The 19753-nt window shown below is 38.1% G+C and overlaps 1 protein-coding gene across 1 annotated transcript; it reads left to right on the top strand.

Annotated features, from left to right (window-relative positions):
• Positions 1-248: 248 nt before the first annotated feature.
• On the top strand, positions 249-19346 carry LOC107955916 (protease Do-like 9). The gene is made up of 10 exons (XM_041097320.1): positions 249-583; positions 6661-6860; positions 6951-7131; positions 12634-12825; positions 13413-13645; positions 13826-13927; position 14737; positions 18821-18870; positions 18959-19063; positions 19177-19346. Exons 1-10 carry the CDS (start codon positions 352-354, stop codon positions 19288-19290), a joined length of 1410 nt encoding a protein of 469 aa, XP_040953254.1. The 5' UTR covers positions 249-351; the 3' UTR covers positions 19291-19346.
• The last annotated feature ends 407 nt before the right edge of the window (positions 19347-19753 follow it).

The raw sequence follows: 19753 nt of genomic DNA, 5'->3' as shown, positions 1-19753 counted from the left end.
ACCTATTTTAAAAATTACAAGAAATAAATCTTGCATAACAAAACCAACTCGTAATAGCAATGAAGAAATCTTTACATATACTAACTAAACTAAACTTATAATTTAAACCCGAATTGAATTAAAAGACTATAACTCATATTAAACTATAATCATGTATAGTTTTGGATTTACGCCTAAAACGATTCTATAAATAGTTAACTTCCCGCCCTCCTGGTCAAACTAAGAAACTCCCCAAACTCCCCGATAGCCCCGACCCTCTTCCCCCCATCCCCTCGCCTTGTCGCCGTGTTTCCAACGGCACCGCCATTGGAGTTGGCCGTGGATCCTATTGGTGCTCAAGTGGTACCGGCAATGGATGCAGTGGTGAAGGTGTTTTGCATTCACACCGAGCCCAACTTCTCGATGCCTTGGCAGAGAAAAAGACAGTATAGTTCCAGTAGTAGTGGGTTCGTGATCAGCGGGAGAAGGGTTTTAACAAATGCGCATTCAGTCGAGCATTACACTCAAGTTAAAGTTAAGAAACGTGGGTCTGATACCAAGTACTTGGCTACTGTCCTTTCTATTGGAACCGAATGTGATATTGGTATGTTCAGTTCTTACAATTAAATTTCTAATAATGCATATTGTTGAGTGTTTTTCTGTGTTTTATTTAGATGGTGGTGTATGTCTATACATACTAGGTAGGTTTCACGCATAGGTGCCATGTGTGATCTCATGTGTGACTTTGTAAGACAATGCACCTCCTGACATACTAATTAGGTTCCATGCATATAGACACGAATACTATTCTAGACTTAACACGTATTTATTTATGGGATCCCATGCGTGATCTCACCTGTGACTTCACAGGAGAATATAGGTACTTCCTACAAGCACCCATTATCATGCAAACTTGGTCTGCAAACTCAGCCTGCTAGACTGTCGGTATAATAGAAAATTATAATAATCGCACAAATCATATATTGAAATTGAATACCCTGTGTATAATGTAATGATTAGAATTATCGCTAACTAGTATCACTGCCCTCAAGTTATCTTGCCATGCTAAAACTAAAGAGTAATTGCCATGCAGTCTGTTGAAAGAAAATTGCTAATTTCTTCAAGTGGAGAGGGGTGGTGTTGGTGCAAGAGGCAGCAACAGACTGTTTTCAATCTTGCTTGTATGGCAAGCCTCGAGCCTTGCTGAAGAAACAAACTCAGAAGCAAGAACAGAAACACATGCAAATGGAAAACAAAAGAAATTGAGAGAGAGTATTTTGAATGAAAAGAGCTGATATTTTTCATTAACACCTCCTTAAGGCATAATGCCATTACATATAATAGATAACAACAACAAAATGAACAAGTCTTTACCTAATGACATACCTAACACCACTAAATTTACATTGGAAATTGTTAATCAGCTTGCTTAAGTTTCTTTGCTGATTTTTCAGTCAATCAATCAACAAAAACACATCATAAGGTTTACCAACTTAGTTCAACATGAACTAGATTACAAAATAATAATTAAAATACAATCAAAACATAACAAGTAGTTAGGCAACTTCAAGCTCCAGTTTCTGCACTTCATAGCTCGACTGCTTGCTGCCACTTCTCATTGCATGGCCACCTTTGCATATCTTGCATGGGAACTAAATTCAACACTCCTCCTTAGTTTCCATGTTAGTGACACCTAATTGCCTTCTTAATTTAACAAATTTAGACACATTGAGTGCCTTTGTAAAGATATCAGCAATTTGCTCTTCTGAATTGCAATGAACCAGCTCGATTTCATGAGCTTTCTCCATCTCCCTTATGACATGTAGCTTGATGTTGAAGTGCTTTGTTCTACCATGAAAGATAGGATTCTTTGCAATTGCAACAGCAGATTTGTTGTCACAGTAAATCTCTGTTGCCTTTCCTTGATTTTGATTTAAATCAGCTAGGATTTTTCTAAGCCATATGGCTTGATTTACAGCAGATGCAGCAGCAACATATTCAGCTTCTGCTGTTGACTGTGCTACCAGACTTTTCTTTTTAGAACTCCAGCAAAACATGCCTGAGCCAAGACTAAAGGCATATCCAGATGTGCTTCTCATGTCATCACAAGATCCAGCCCAGTCACTATCAACATAGCCTATCAGCTTCATGTTTTCAGCCCTTTTGAACAATACACCATGATCAATGGTGCCTTTGATGTATCTAAGCACTCTTTTAGCTGTTTGAAAGTGCTGATCATTGCAGCAATTCATGTATCTGGATAGCACACTAACAGCAAACATGATATCGGGTCTTGTTGCAGTCAAATACAACAGACTACCAATGAGACTTTTGTACATAGTCTCGCAAATTGGTTCACCACTCCCTTGCCTCGAAAGCTTCACTCCAACAGCCATTGATGTGCTTGTTGGCTTGTAGTTCTTCATAGAGAACTTATCCAGGATCTTCATAGTAAAAGAACTCTGACTAAGAAAGATTCCTTTTGCTGTTTGCTTCACTTCCATTCCAAGGAAGTAGTTCATTCTGCCTAAATCAGACATTTTAAACATTTCCATCATTTTTCTTTTGAAATCTTCCAGCATTCTTCTATCTCCTCCAGTCACCAATAAATCATCAACATAGAGTGACAGGATAAGCTGAGTTTCAGCTTGGTTCTTCTTCACATACAGTGTTGGTTCACTGAGACTTCTCTCGAATTCCAAACTGAGCAAGTAAGAATCAATTCGAGCATACCAGGCTCGAGGAGCCTGTTTCAGGCCATACAAAGCCTTTTTCAGTTTGTACACCTTGTGTTCTTTGCCAGTGACCACAAATCCTTGAGGCTGTTCGATATAGATCTCTTCTTCCAGGAAACCATTTAGAAATGCAGACTTAACATCAAGCTGATGAATGGTCCACTGATGTTGAGCAGCCAAGGCAACTATCATTCTAACTGTGTCAAGCCTGGCTACTGGTGCAAATGTCTCCAGATAGTCCAGACCATACCTTTGGCTAAAACCTTTGACAACAAGCCTGGCTTTTAGCTTGTTCAGACTGCCATCTGCATTCTGTTTTGCTCGATAGACCCATTTTACTCCAATGGTCTTCTTTCCAGTAGGTTTATCAACTAGCTCCCATGTCTGGTTCTTCTCAATCATGTTGATTTCATCGACCATAGCTAGTTTCCAACCTTCATCTGCCTCAGCTTCTTCAAAACTGCTAGGTTCTGCTATTGCAACCTGTGCCCTTTCATAAATATCATCTAGGGGCCTTGTGCCTCTCACAGGCACATCATCAACATCCATTTCAGGTCCTAGCTGCTCAAGTTCAGCTTGATTTGGCACCAGGTCTTCTGAAGCAGCTTCTGGTTTATTCTTTTCCCAATTCCAGCAAGCCTTCTCATCGAAGATGACATCTCTGCTCACTTGAACTATGTTTGTCAAAGGATCCAGCACCCTGTAGCCCTTCTTAACTGAGCTATAGCCTACTAGAACACCTAGTTGAGCCCTTTCAGAGAGCTTATCTCTCTTTGCTGCTGGTATTTGTGCATAACACAGGCAACCAAACACCTTCAGATGTGCCAAGGAAGGCTTGAAACCAGACCAAGCTTCGAAAGGTGTTTTGGATGCAAGAGCTTTTGTAGGAAGCCTATTTTGAAGGTAGACAGCAGTGTTTACTGCCTCAGCCCACATGGTCTTAGGCAGTTTCTTCTCAAACATCAAGCACCTGGCCATATCCATCAAGCTTCTGTTCTTTCTTTCTGATACCCCATTCTGCTGAGGTGTGTAGACATTTGTAAGCTGGTGTTTGATACCAGCATCATTGCAAATGGCTTGAAACTGAGCTGAAGTGTACTTAGTGCCATTGTCTGATCTTATCGATTTCAGCTTGCAACCTGTTTCTGTTTCTACAGCAGTTTTAAACTTCACAAACACTTGAGCTACCTCAGACTTGTGTTTTAAGAAGAAAATCCAGCAAAACCTTGTAAAATCATCAATGAAGAGGATGAAATACCTATTTTTGCTGAGTGATTCAGTCCTCATCGGGCCACATACATCAGAGTGCACCAGCTGCAGTTTTTCAGTAGCTCTCTAAGATGAATTTGTAGGAAATGGCAGTCTTACCTGTTTCCCCATCTGGCAAACTTCACACACATCATCATGCTCCACTGAGCTAGTAAAGTTCTCTGCCAAGCCTTCTTTGGCCATTCGAGCCAATGATCTGAAGTTGGCATGCCCAAGCCTTTGATGCCAAAGCTTGGAATCATCAACAGAGGCTGTATATGCAGACTTTGAGTCATTTGGCCAGTGTACATCAAAGCATTTGTCAGTCATTGTGACTGTCATAAGGCTTGATCCACTTGGATCAGCAATGTGGCACTGTTTGTTCTTGAACACAACAGAATAGCCTTTCTCGAGCAATTGAGCTATGCTGAGAAGGTTTCTGTCGATTTCTGGCACTAACAGCACATTTGGAATGATCTTGTTGCCTATGGGGGTACATATCAGCACCTCTCCTCTTCCTTCAGCCCTTATGAACTGACCATTTCCAACCTTGACCTTGGTTTTGCAACTTCTATCCAAGGTTTTAAATAAGGAGGCATCTGGTGACATGTGGTTAGTGCAACCACTGTCCAATAGCCAGCATTTTGAGCATTTCTTCTTAGCAGCTAAGCAAGAAACAGCAAAGACCTGCTCTTCTTGATCACTACTGTCCTCAGCTACTCGAGCTTCAACCTTTGGTTGTTGAAATTGGTTCTGCCTTGGCTTGGTTCTATTTTTGCAAACCCTTTCAACATGGCCTTTCTTCTTGCAGTATTGGCATACTGCATCTGGCCTGAACCAGCATCTGTCTTCTGGATGACCTGGCCTCTTGCAATGTCTGCAGGGCTGGTCATTGCTCCTTGCAGTATCAGGCTTAGGCCTGCTTTTCCAAGGCTTTTTACCTCTTGGAGCATTGATGCTCGAGGCTTCTCTGGCCTTGGCATTGAATGCACCTTCCTGGTGGTCTTCAGCTCTGCTAGCTCTCCTTTGTTCCTGAGCATAGAAAGTGTTGATTAGCTCAGTCAAAGAGATGGTAGCAAGGTCTCTTGAGTCCTCAAGAGAGGATATCTTGGCCTTATATCTCTCAGGCAAAGTGGAGAGAACTTTCTCTACTATCCTTGCCTCATCAAAGTGCTCACCAAGGAGCCTTATACTGTTAACCACTGCCATGATTCTATCTGCATACTGCTTCACTGTTTCTTCTTCCTTCATCTTCAGGTTCTCAAAATCCCTTCTCAAATTCAATAGCTGCTGTTGCCTTGTTCTCTCAGTGCCTTGAAACTCCTCCTTAAGCTTATCCCATGCCTGTTTTGGAGTCTCACAGGCCATAATTCTGGTGAAGATGACATCTGACACACAATTCTGAATGCAGGACATGGCTTTGTGCCTTTTGGTCCTCTCATCAGCATGTTGCCTAATCTGAGCTACTGTGGGATTGGCCCTCAGTGGTGCTGGCTCAGCATCTGTGTTGACAACTTCCCACAGATCAAAGGCCTGCAGGTAAGTCTTCATCTTGACCAGCCATATGTGGAAGCCCTCTCCATTGAAGACTGGTGGGGCTGCTGGTGAAAAACTTGAGGAAGACATTCAGCTTTCTTAGTTTGATAAAAACAGGTCCACTAAGAATGAAGCTCTGATACCAATTGTTGGTGCAAGAGGCAGCAGCAAACTGTTTTCAATCTTGCTTGTATGGCAAGCCTCGAGCCTTGCTGAAGAAACAAACTCAGAAGCAAGAACAGAAACACATGCAAATGGAAAACAAAAGAAATTGAGAGAGAGTATTTTGAATGAAAAGAGCTAATATTTTTCATTAACACCTCCTAAAGGCATAATGCCATTACATATAATAGATAACAACAACAAAATGAACAAGTCTTTACCTAATGACATACCTAACACCACTAAATTTATATTGGAAATTGTTAATCAGCTTGCTTAAGTTTCTTTGCTGATTTTTCAGTCAATCAATCAACAAAAACACATCATAAGGTTTACCAACTTAGTTCAACATGAACTAGATTACAAAATAATAATTAAAATACAATCAAAACATAACAAGTAGTTAGGCAACTTCAAGCTCCAGTTCTGCACTTCATAGCTCGACTACTTGCTGCCACTTCTCATTGCATGGCCACCTTTGCATGTTTTGCATGGGAACTAAATTCAACAGGTGGCAATGGTCTCTTTTGCCCATAGCGGTGAAGCTTGTAACATTGACTGTTTGCTAAGTAGGTTACTTGGGGTGTAAGGACTGTTATCTCTCACTCTATATTTGTTTCTTAATTTTTGAGAGGTAGAGTTTATTGTTTCAGATAAGATTGCGAGTATTCTGTCAGTGTTGGCAACACATGCAGGGTACAAAGTAGAAAACTGACTTATGGTTACTGAGTGCTTAATGTAAATTGATTTGGAGGTTATGCTTGGTTAATGAGAAAAGGATTGATGAAGAATTCTTATATAGTACAAGAAAAGGAGAGGAAAGTTCAAACCAGTCATGGTGTAGTGTGAACTAACGTTGAAGAAAGAAGTGCTTAGACATTAGTCAGTAGAGTATGATGTGAAAATAATTGACATTCTGGAGGTCATCTTCATGATTTCAGATAATTGCTTTTATTCTTTATTTGGTTGAATGCATGATTTGGTTTATGTGGTGAAGCAGCAATTGTTACAGTTAACGATGATGAGTTCTGGGAAGGTGTGTCACCAGTGGAATTTGGAGAATTACCTGCTCTTCAAGATGCTGTAACTGTTGTTGGTTACCCCATTGGGGGAGATAGGATTTCTATAACAAGCGGAGTTGTATCACGTATAGAAATCTTGTCTTATATTCACGGGTCAACAGAGCTCCTTGGCTTGCAGGTTACATGATTTCTTTTCTAGCAGTTGTTTCTCTGTGTTGCAAACCATAAAAGATTTCTTATGTTATCAATTCTGCATGATTATTTGCAGGTAGATGCTGCTATAAACTTTGGAAACTCTGGTGGGCCTGCTTTCAATGATAAAGGCAATTGTGTGGGAATCGCATTTCAGTCTCTCAGACAAGACGAAGCAGAAAATATAGGGTATGTGATACCAACACCAATCATCCAGCATTTTATCCAAGACTATGAGAAGAATGAAGCCTATACTGGTAATTTAGTTTGGGTCTTTTAAATAATACTTTTTATTTGTAGTGTTCATTTCTTCTTCTTTGTTTTTGAATTGTGTGATGCATGTACTGTTGATAAGTCAAATTAAAAAGGGGTTGAAAAGTCAAAAATGGGAGGTGCAAGTGGCACCGAAAGAAAAAAATGATAGGCAAGTTGTTTAAAGTTGAATAGGATAATTGCAATTTTGGTCCCTAATTTTTTAGGCCATTTGCAAGTTAGTCCCTGAACCTCAACTATAAATAGGCCTAACCATTTCTCATTTCAACCATCCCAACCAATCTTTCTCTCTTAGTTTTCTCTCTTCTCCCATTTGAGAATTCTTAAGGAATTCTATTTGTTTGTAATACTTTGGAGATAGTAAAGTTATCATCTGGTGTTAGTGCCCGAGGACGTAGGTATAATTTACCGAACCTCGTTAAAACTCTTGTGTTCTTTCTTGTCCTATTTTTCTTTCAATATTTGAGGGTATAATAGTAGTATTTAATTGTGCTATTAAATTACTATAGAAGGGATATTCTGTCTAAGGAAAGACTTGGTATTTAAGAGATCCATGTGATCCACCTCTCTTCCCTGGGAATTGAACTTTGTGTGATTTTTTAGTACAATAATTTACACGCTTCCGACCCTATTGGAACAACAAGTGGTATCAAGAGCCGAAGGTTAATCGTAGTATGCTCTGTGGTTGCAGTTTAAACTGATCTTCCACATCAGAAAAGATTTCCTTAGGTATATTGAAAGATTATGGAGAAAATGGTCGGTGTAGGAGCTTCAACATCATCCATGTGGACAAGACCGACAATTGCAAATGCAAGATTGGCCGTGGAGATCTTTGATGGCACGGGCCATTTTGGTATGTGGCAAAGTGAGGTTCTAGATGCCCTTTTTCAGCAGGGTCTAGACATTGCCATTGATGAAGAGAAACCAGATGATGTACAGGAGAAAGATTGGAAGGCGATCAATCGGTTGGCATGTGGCACAATTCGATCATGCCTTTCTCGAGAGCAGAGGTATGCTTTTTCAAAGGAGACTTCTGCAAATAAGTTGTGGGTGGCACTTGAAGAAAAATTTTTGAAGAAAAACAGTCAAAATAAGCTCCACTTGAAGAAAAGACTGTTTCGCTTCACATACGTCCCAAGTATCACAATGAATGATCACATCACCAAATTTAATCAGTTAGTCACTGATTTGCTGAATATGGATGAGACATTCAAAGATGAAGATTTGGCTTTGATGCTGTTGGGGTCACTTCCTGAGGAGTTTGAGTTCCTAGAAACTACTCTACTTCATGGCAGGAGTGATATATCTCTGAGCGAAGTCTGTGCGGCCTTATACAGTTATGAACAGAGAAAGAAGGACAAACAGAAAAACTCAATCAGAGATACAGAAGCTTTAGTAGTCCGAGGTCGTTCATACACTCGGAAGAAAACTCAAAAGGGGAGATCAAAGTCAAAGTCCAGACTCGGGAAAGATGAATATGCTTTTTGTCATGAGAAAGGCCACTGGAAGAAAAATTGTCCAAAGCTGAAGAATAAGGGAAAAGCTGCTGTAGATGCTTGTGTTGCAAAGCATGATACTAGTGACTCTGAACTATCACTGGTTGCATCATCATCGTCGTTCCATTCAGATGAGTGGATATTGGATTCGGGTTGTACCTATCATATGTCCCCTAACCGGGAGTGGTTCTCTGATTTAGTAGAACTAAATGGAGGAGTTGTTTATATGGGCAATGACAATGCCTGTAAAACTGTTGGGATAGGTTCAATCCAATTAAAGAATCAAGATGGATCAACCAGAGTTCTGACTGATGTTCGGTACGTGCCCAGTTTGAAGAAAAATCTCATCTCATTGGGAGCCTTGGAATCCAATGGTTCAGTTGTTACTATGAGAGATGGGATTTTGAAAGTGACATCTGGCGCACTTGTGATATTGAAGGGCATCAGGAAAAATAACTTGTATTACTACCAAGGTAGTACAGTTATTGGAGCAGTCGCTGCAGCTTCCGATAACAAAGACTTGGACTCAATGCAGTTGTGGCATATGAAGTTGGGACATGCCAGCGAAAAATCCTTGCAAATTCTGGCAAAGCAAGGATTGTTGAAAGGTGCAAAGGCTTGCAAATTAAAATTTTGTGAGCACTGTGTTCTGGGAAAGCAAAAGAGAGTGAAATTCGGCACTGCTATCCATAATACAAAAGGTATTTTGGAATATATTCACTCAGATGTGTGGGGGCCTTCCAAAACACCTTCGTTGGGAGGAAAACACTACTTTGTTACTTTTGTTGATGACTTTTCCAGAAGAGTTTGGGTGTATACCATGAAAACTAAAGATGAAGTGCTTGGAGTTTTTCTTAAATGGAAAACTATGATCGAAAACCAGACTGGCAAGAAAATCAAGCGGCTTAGGACGGACAATGGAGGGGAATATAAAAGTGATCCGTTCTTCGATGTGTGCCAAGAGTATGGTATTGTTCGACACTTCACAGTTAGGGATACACCACAACAGAATGGAGTGGCAGAGCGTATGAATCGAACATTGCTGGAGAAAGTTCGATGTATGTTGTCCAATGCTGAGTTGGGCAAGCAATTTTGGGCTGAGGCTGTGACATACGCTGGCCATCTTGTTAATCGTTTGCCATCATCTGCATTAGAAAGAAAAACTCCTATGGAGGTATGGTCTGGAAAACCGGCTACAGATTATGATTCCTTACATGTGTTTGGATCCACTGCATATTACCATGTGAAGGAGTCAAAGTTAGATCCGAGGGCAAAGAAAGCTCTCTTTATGGGAATCACTTCTGGAGTGAAGGGATTTCGTCTTTGGTGCTTAAGCACAAAGAAAATGATCTGTAGCAGAGATGTTACCTTTGATGAATCTGCCACATTGAAAAAGGTAGCAGATAAAGATATTCAGACGAGCAATACTCCACAGCAGGTGGAGTGTACTCCAAAACAGGTGGAGTTTGAGCAGATGGGGATTTGCCCAGTTAATAAGTCTAATTCTCCAGCCACAATGGAGGAATTAGAGGTTGAAGAGGTTCTGACCCAAGAACCACTAAGTACACCAGAATCAGTTGCAGTTGCAAGGCCACGGAGAGAAATTCATAAACCTGCTCGATTTACTGATATGGTGGCCTACGCCCTTCCCGTTGTTGATGATATTCCTATCACTTATCAAGAAGCAATGCAAAGCTTAGAAAGTGATAAATGGAAAAGCGCCTTGGATGAAAAAATACAGTCTCTCCGGAAGAACAATACTTGGGAGTTGGCGCAATTACCGAAAGGTAAAAGGGCAATCGAATGCAAGTGGGTATTCGCAAAGAAAGATGGATCTCCTAGCAAGAAGGATATTCGCTACAAGGCAAGATTGGTAGCTAAAGGCTACGCTCAGAAGGAGGGAATTGACTACAATGATGTATTTTCCCCTGTTGTGAAGCATTCCTCCATTAGAATTTTGTTGGCCTTGGTAGCACAGTTGAATTTGGAGCTAGCTCAACTTGATGTTAAGACGGCTTTCTTACATGGTGAGTTAGAAGAGGAGATCTATATGACTCAGCCCGAAGGATACACAGATGCTGGTGGTAGAAATTGGGTTTGTAAGCTGAACAAATCGCTATATGGATTGAATCAATCCCCGAGGCAGTGGTACAAGCGATTTGATAGCTTTATGAGAAGACAGAAGTACACAAGAAGCAAATATGACAATTGTGTGTATTTGCAGAAGCTGCATGACGGATCTTTCATTTATCTACTCTTGTATGTTGATGATATGTTAATCGCTTCGAAGAGCCAAAATGAGATAGATAAGCTGAAGGCTCAGTTGAATCAAGAGTTCGAGATGAAAGATCTAGGTGAGGCCAAGAAGATTCTCGGCATGGAGATAAGTAGAGATAGACAGAGAGGCAAGCTTTGTTTGAATCAGAAGCAATATCTGAAAAAGGTATTACAATGTTTTGGTGTAAATGAAAACACAAAACATGTAAGTACCCCACTTGCTTCTCATTTGAAACTTAGTGCTCAATTATCTCCGAAAACTGAAGAAGAAAGAGAATATATGGCGAAAGTCCCATATGCTAATGCAGTTGGGAGTTTGATGTATGCGATGGTGTGTACGAGGCCTGACATTTCACAAGCTGTTGGAGTTGTGAGCAGGTATATGCATGATCCTGGAAAAGGACATTGGCAAGCTGTGAAATGGATTCTACGGTATCTTCGAAAAACCGTAGATGTTGGTTTAATTTTTGAACAGGATAAAGCACTTGGTCAGTTTGTAGTTGGATATGTTGATTCCGACTTTGCTGGTGATTTAGATAAACGTCGTTCAACTACGGGGTATCTGTTTACTCTTGCGAAAGCCCCAGTGAGTTGGAAGTCTACCTTACAGTCTACAATAGCTGTGTCTACTACAGAGGCAGAATATATGGCAGTTACAGAAGCTGTTAAGGAGGCTATTTGGCTTAATGGACTGTTGAGAGACTTAGGAGTTGTTCAAAGTCACATAAGTTTATATTGTGACAGTCAGAGCGCTATTCATTTAGCGAAAAATCAAGTCTATCATTCAAGAACCAAGCATATCGACGTAAGATATCACTTTGTGCGGGAAGTCTTTGAAAAAGGAAAAATTCTACTTCAGAAGATTCCGACAGCAGATAATCCCGCAGATATGATGACCAAGGTGGTAACAACAATCAAGTTTAATCATTGTTTGAACTTGATTAACATCCTGAGAATTTGAGCACCTTTAGGTGTATGGCGCTCGAGAGCGCATTTGGAGGCACTACAAAAGATAGCTTTATCGAATTTGGGGAGTTGAAGGAAGTGTGTGAAGATGTGATTATCCTAATCAAATCTTCAAGGTGGAGATTGTTGATAAGTCAAATTAAAAAGGGGTTGAAAAGTCAAAAATGGGAGGTGCAAGTGGCACCGAAAGAAAAAAATGATAGGCAAGTTGTTTAAAGTTGAATAGGATAATTGCAATTTTGGTCCCTAATTTTTTAGGCCATTTGCAAGTTAGTCCCTGAACCTCAACTATAAATAGGCCTAACCATTTCTCATTTCAACCATCCCAACCAATCTTTCTCTCTTAGTTTTCTCTCTTCTCCCATTTGAGAATTCTTAAGGAATTCTATTTGTTTGTAATACTTTGGAGATAGTAAAGTTATCATCTGGTGTTAGTGCCCGAGGACGTAGGTATAATTTACCGAACCTCGTTAAAACTCTTGTGTTCTTTCTTGTCCTATTTTTCTTTCAATATTTGAGGGTATAATAGTAGTATTTAATTGTGCTATTAAATTACTATAGAAGGGATATTCTGTCTAAGGAAAGACTTGGTATTTAAGAGATCCATGTGATCCACCTCTCTTCCCTGGGAATTGAACTTTGTGTGATTTTTTAGTACAATAATTTACACGCTTCCGACTCTATTGGAACAACATGTACTATTTGCTTCATTGTGATTAAAGTTTCATGGTCGCACTTTTATGCTAGGATTCCCTATTTTGGGGATTGAGTGGCAAAAAATGGAAAACCCTGATTTACGTAAAGCAATGGGCATGAAACCTGAACAGAAATGTGTTCGAATAAGAAGAGTTGATCCCACAGCTCCAGAATCTGAGGTTTTGAAGTCATCAGATATTGTGCTCAGCTTTGATGGGGTTGATATTGCCGATGATGGAACGGGTAAGTTGTTCTTTTTGTATACAATAAATAAATATTTGCGCACACAAACTTGTACACTATTTAGCCTTCAGAGAAATCAATTTGCATATTCCATGATTTTCCAATTGAAATTATTATGCACAAACTTCATACGTTGTCTATTATAAGAGCAAATCCTTGCTGTCATAAGGCCCAACTTTCACTCTATCATAAGAGCAGTTCCTCGTACTCGTAAAAATCAACTGGTTACTACTAGTTTGAACTAAATAACTGTGTATGTTCCCTGGAAAATAATGAGGGTGGCACTGAAAGGAGAACTTTTCTGAGGATGCCTTTTGGATGAATTCCTGGATTAACTTGATTTTGAATTTACTTACTATTTACTGCTGCAATCTTCACAACTTTGAACTTGAATATATATCCTAGTGGAAGTTGTTAGTTATGTCAAAAGTGGTAATACATAGAACGCTATTAACTTGAGAACAGATAGCTAACAATCCTATCAATATTTTTACCAGGAAAACTGATAACTGTTCAAGTATTCTCTTGTCTAATCTGTTCAATCCTTCTACACATTTTATCTGATATTGTTCTCAATGTTTTCTCAGTTCCTTTTAGGCATGGAGAACGCATAGGTTTTAGTTACCTAGTGTCACAAAAATATACTGGGGATTGTTCAGCTATTGAAGTTCTACGTAATTCTGAGATTCTAAATTTCAACATCAAACTTACATCATCCAGAAGGCTTATTCCGGCACACAACAGGGGCAAACCACCTTCATATTATATAATTGCAGGATTTGTGTTTACAACTGTATCTGTTCCTTATTTACGTTCTGAGGTATGTTGTTTTCTTTTTATAGTGAGATTTTATGATTATTTAGATCATAAAAAGTGTAGAACTTTGAATTTTCATCAACTACATGGTAGTAGTCAATTTGATTTTTCAAAAGTTAGTGACAAAATTGCTTATCTGTGGAGTTTCCAAATTAACTATGCTGTATTTGTAAATTTTGCTCAGTATGGGGACAATTATGAATATGAAGCTCCAATGAATCTATTGGACAAACTCTATCATGCAACGCTGCAGTCACCCGATGAACAGCTTGTTGTGGTGTCTCAGGTTCTTTCATTCTTCTCCTGTGTGTGTTTTTGCATGCACATATGCATGCCTACTTACTAGAGTGGGCATATTCTGCTGATCTGTTCTGACATTTTCTTGAAATTTTTTGAAGGTTCTTGATACGAGTCACAAAAGCCCAAATTCTTGAAGGCGAGGCCCAATAAGCAAATTCCCAGCCCAATCAAGAAATCCATCCATACTTAGTTGAAAATCAGGCCAAATTGTCAAAGTGGCCCAAGTTGTAAAGTTTTATTTTTATTTATTTATTTATTTACTTAGTTTAAATTTTTATGTCAATATTCAGTCCAAGAGTCCCAGATAAAATGACCTTTGACCGAATTTCCATATTAAAATAATTAGGAGTTTTTTTTTTATTTTAGTTTTCTAATTAGATTAGGACTAGTTATAAGGCCTATTTAAAGGCATGGCTGTCCACCTTGTTAAACACTTATCATTATTATTAAAATTTCAGATTTGTTGAGAGCAGAATTTTCTTTGAGTTTTCTCCAAGATTTTTCTCTTGAGTTTTCTTTAGAAGTTGTTTTAACAATCTTGTGATTGTGGGAGCCATCTTCAACCTTCTTCTTGCCATTGATATTCTTTGGAGGGGAGATTAGAGCCGTTTGAAGGGAGTTGTGAGATCTTTCGAGATTTCAAGGCTTCTTAGGACTTATCTTTTAATTTCTTACTGTCAATTCTTTCTTTATTTCTACTTGTGCTGAATCATTATCTAATCTATTTTCTGTTCTTATTGTGTTTTCAGCCTTTTCCTATCTTAAGGAATCAGCCCAAAAATCCCCAATTTTTAGGGTTTTTCCATACTCTTTTTGGGTGAAATTAGATTGTCGAAATTTGGGGAAAACTATCTTGGTGTTCAATTGGGCAGAATCACAATCTCCTTGAGGGTTTCAAGAACCCTAACACTTATTTCTATTCTCAATTTGATTCTTTGCTGATTTGGGGATTTTATTTCAGATCTGAAAATTCAAAAATCTAATCTTTTAATTTTCTGTTTCGTTTCAGATCTAATTGTTTAGGGTTTTCGTAGGAGTTTCTCGTGACTTGGCGACTCGATCTTGGTCCGCGCGCAACCCTGTATCATTTGGTATCAGATTTTGGGCATTTTGGGTGTTCTTGGTTGATTTCTAAACTGATCTCTATTTTTTAAATTACAAACAGCAGTTTTACCCAGAAAAATTTTCGAAAAAAATTCATTTGAGTGGGTAAAGGTTTTCTGATTGATCTGAAATTTTACATACATATTTTTGGCACTGTTATTGAATATAAAAAAAATATTTCCCGCAAAAAAATAAGTCGAAAAAGTCAAAAAATTGAAAAAAGACGAAATCCAATAAAAAATTAAAAAATATTCAGCGGGTTGAATTTGGTGCCCAAATTTTCCAGATCAAAAATTCAATATTTGAAGACATTCCAGATTTAATTTTGTGATTTTTTGAGATCGGGAACACCTCGAACGAAGTTGTCAAGTTACTCCGCAGTTTTTCGGGTTTTCTGTTTTCAACAATTTTTATTGATTCTTAGCTGTAGGTTTTCATTTGTTTGCTTTTTATTATCCTTTTAAAATATCTAACACCTTCTTGTTTCTTGTGTTAGTATGATTTAAACGTGTGCACAATCCTTCCTCGGTGCAACACGAATCACTTGGTGTCTCGTCAGTTTTTGGCATCCTAGTGCAAATTAGGATTCTTTGGTAGTTTGGTTCACACTCTCTAATTGGTTGATATAAACTTTGATAAAGAACTCACAAGATTGAATTCGACCTCATTGAGAATTTGATTTTTCTTTTTGAGTGATTAATGGTGAGGTTTGCTAACTTTTATTTTTGAGTGTTGAGTGTTTATTTTTTACAGGTTTTGAAGATGTCTAAAGGTGATAATAATGATGCACTTATGAAAGTCCAACAACAGTTAGACAGACATACTGCTGCAATCACACAAATAAATGCTACACTTCAAGCATTGAATACTACTTTGAATGAGGTACGAGTGAATCAAAAACATCAATATCGAGATCCAATTAAGGAAGATAGGGATAACTAGCCCCATAGGTGCAACCCTCAACGTGTCCCTAGAATGGATGATGATTGTCATGATCATGGACAATCATCTTTGGCAAAACCAAAGAGCGAGCACCAACGAGAACATCTCTTTCATACTCGCTGCCACGTACAAGGTAAGCTTTGTAGAGTTATTATTGATGGTGAAAGTTGCTCGAACATAGCCAGCACGACGATGGTGGAAAAGCTTTGCTTAACCACTACCAAGCATCCACAACCTTATCAACTACAAGGGCTTAGCAACGAAGGCCAATTTAGGGTCACTCAACAAGTGCGCATCGCCTTTTCTATCGGTAAGTATCAAGACGAAGTTGTGTGCGACGTAATGCCTATTCAAGCCTGCCATTTGTTGCTAGGAGAACCGTGGCAACTAGATCGAAAAGTCACTCACGATGGTCGTACCAATAGGTATTCTTTCAAGCATCAAGGAAAGAAACTCACCTTAGTGCCGCTCACTCTGGAACAAGTCCATGGGACCAAATCAAACTGAAAAATTCTGTTAAAACAAGTGAGGAAAAAGAAAAAGAGAATGAAAAAGAGCAAAAAGAGATTGAGAGTGAAAAAGAAATTGAAGAAAGAAGAGAAAATGAATTAGAAAAAGAAACAAAAGAAAAAGACGTGGAAAGGGTAGTGAGGAATGTTTCCACTAACCAAGATATGAATTTTTCTTGTGTTGCTACTTTTTAGGTTCCCGAAAGATCGAAAGATAACTTTCAACTTCAATACCTCTCAAATGAAAGATGCTTTCATACGATCAACTTAAGCAAAGATGAAATCACACTACATGATCTCGAAGGTAAGCGAGGTAAGGAAATTTTAGAAACCGAGTCCAGTGCAGATTTGAAAATTATTGATAAAACTTTTGGTGACTTAGTTATTAAAAGATCCCCTCATTTTGATCCGATTAATTGTTACTCTTCGATTGTGGTTGATAAAGTCATTACGAAAAGAAGCGTGATTTGTTATTCTCTTGATTTACCTTGTGTAAAATCCTTGAATTTGTCCAAATCTGTTTTGGAGAATAAGGTAACGAAATTTTCCAAATTTGTTTTCAATTTATATTCGTGCCTTAAACAGTTTATGTGGTTGTACATGAAGTTTGAGTTCCATTTGACAAACGTTAACTCAACAACGAAGATTCGACTACACTATGCCCCCGATGAGCGAAGGTTTGTTTTAAATGAAAAAGGTAAAATCGACCCTTATTCTTCTGCTTATCGAGGTAAGATGCTTGAAACCTTTGAAACACTTTTGTACTCCTCGGATAGTGATAAAGATCGTGTTGATGAACACTTAGATCGAAACGTGCTTGACTGTCCTATTTTATTTATTGATGATCTATCTGTTTTGATGGTTGATAAAAAGATTCTTGTTTTTGATAATGCATGTGTGAGTGAATCTATAGACCGTCGATTAATGCATGGTATGATTATGCAACTCTGTGAACCATGTGAATCTTTTCAAATACCTACTTGTGACGATTATGTTTACCATTTGATTTATTACTCGCAATTTATTCATGGTTTGTGGGAACAATGTGAGACGACTGAATGCCTTAAAACATGTCCATCTTTGTTTCAAATATTTGACGAGGCAGTGGTGAGTAAATTAGATTGTTTGCATGGTAATCTGAATCTGTCCATTCACATGCGTTATACCTGTTCTGTTATGCTTATGATTGGACTACAAGCTTGTTTCCGTTGCTATTTACTATCTCATGGCTATTCTTTTCAGTGGACTCAATTGCCATTAGTCCCGTTCGATAGAGGAAAGTCGAGTTCATTTGATTTTTCAGATTCGAGGACGAATCTTTTTGAGGAAGGGGGAATGATACGAGTCACAAAAGCCCAAATTCTTGAAGGCGAGGCCCAATAAGCAAATTCCCAGCCCAATCAAGAAATCCATCCATACTTAGTTGAAAATCAGGCCAAATTGTCAAAGTGGCCCAAGTTGTAAAGTTTTATTTTTATTTATTTATTTATTTATTTACTTAGTTTAAATTTTTATGTCAATATTCAGTCCAAGAGTCCCAGATAAAATGACCTTTGACCGAATTTCCATATTAAAATAATTAGGAGTTTTTTTTTATTTTAGTTTTCTAATTAGATTAGGACTAGTTATAAGGCCTATTTAAAGGCATGGCTGTCCACCTTGTTAAACACTTATCATTATTATTAAAATTTCAGATTTGTTGAGAGCAGAATTTTCTTTGAGTTTTCTCCAAGATTTTTCTCTTGAGTTTTCTTTAGAAGTTGTTTTAACAATCTTGTGATTGTGGGAGCCATCTTCAACCTTCTTCTTGCCATTGATATTCTTTGGAGGGGAGATTAGAGCCGTTTGAAGGGAGTTGTGAGATCTTTCGAGATTTCAAGGCTTCTTAGGACTTATCTTTTAATTTCTTACTGTCAATTCTTTCTTTATTTCTACTTGTGCTGAATCATTATCTAATCTATTTTCTGTTCTTATTGTGTTTTCAGCCTTTTTCTATCTTAAGGAATCAGCCCAAAAATCCCCAATTTCTAGGGTTTTTCCATACTCTTTTTGGGTGAAATTAGATTGTCGAAATTTGGGGAAAACTATCTTGGTGTTCAATTGGGCAGAATCACAATCTCCTTGAGGGTTTCAAGAACCCTAACACTTATTTCTATTCTCAATTTGATTCTTTGCTGATTTGGGGATTTTATTTCAGATCTGAAAATTCAAAAATCTAATCTTTTAATTTTCTGTTTCGTTTCAGATCTAATTGTTTAGGGTTTTCGTAGGAGTTTCTCGTGACTTGGCAACTCGATCTTGGTCCGCGCGCAACCCCGTATCAGTTCTTGTATCTAATATCAATATTGGATATGAGGACATTGTTAACACTCAGGTTAGAATCACCAGTCATTGGCAACTACGTTAGATTTCAGTAGTTCAGTTCTTTCATTTATCATTGACGAACACCTAATCCTATATAGGTCCTTGCCCTTAATGGTAAGCCGGTGGCGAATTTATGGAGATTGGCTGAGATGGTAGAGAACTGCGATGATGAGTTTTTGAAATTTGACTTGGAATATGAACAAGTTTTCTCTCTCTCTCTCTCTCTCTCTCTCTCTCTTCATGCATGTAGTTTCCGACACAGGCTCTTGTTGCAGTACACGACTAGACATACATTGATGTTTGTGGTTTGATGCAGATAGTAGTGCTTCGAACAATGACAACAAAAGCAGCTACTCCGGACATTCTTGCAACCCACTGTATACCATCAGCAATGTCTGCTGATCTCAAAGCATTGAGACCATGGACTTAATTAATTGATTTTTTGTACCTTTTATATATATTTTTTCCTGTTTCTTTTTTTTGTACGTAATTACATTTTTTAGAATGGAGCTTCTTTAGCCTAGCGTTATATAGAAATAATGATATCTCATTTTTAGAGGGATTAATACAGTTGACTCACACATTACGAACAAGGCTGCCCATGTAAGTCGTACCAATGACTTAGGTTTAATATTTTAGTTGTGATATTATCAAATTTTAACATTATTAATCTGTTTAATATTTTTTTATAAAAATATAATTAAAATAAGTTTGTTATATTGGTTATTCACTGGTTGAGAATTTAAGTAAGGAATTTTCAATTTCACAATTAAATTAATTCACAGATAAATTATCATCTATTTGACGTGTTGATTACAAGTGAATTCATTCATAAAGATCTATGATAGATTTAACTTAGGTCATGTTGGAACTGTTGTTACTCCAAAAAAATC

The sequence above is a fragment of the Gossypium hirsutum genome, chromosome D07, assembly GCF_007990345.1.
Source record: "Gossypium hirsutum isolate 1008001.06 chromosome D07, Gossypium_hirsutum_v2.1, whole genome shotgun sequence".
NCBI classification, from domain to species: Eukaryota; Viridiplantae; Streptophyta; class Magnoliopsida; order Malvales; family Malvaceae; genus Gossypium; species Gossypium hirsutum.
The sequence above is the reverse complement of the archived record's forward strand: the minus strand, read 5'-3'. Positions and strand labels throughout refer to the sequence as shown.

Bases quoted from the DNA above. Each gene is read 5' to 3' on its own strand.
- LOC107955916 (XM_041097320.1), top strand. From the start codon at position 352: ATGGATGCAGTGGTGAAGGTGTTTTGCATTCACACCGAGCCCAACTTC. The intron at 584-6,660 runs GTATGTTCAGTT...GTGGTGAAGCAG, and splicing joins TGGAACCGAATGTGATATTG to CAATTGTTACAGTTAACGAT. The intron at 19,064-19,176 runs GTTTTCTCTCTC...GGTTTGATGCAG, and splicing joins TTGACTTGGAATATGAACAA to ATAGTAGTGCTTCGAACAAT.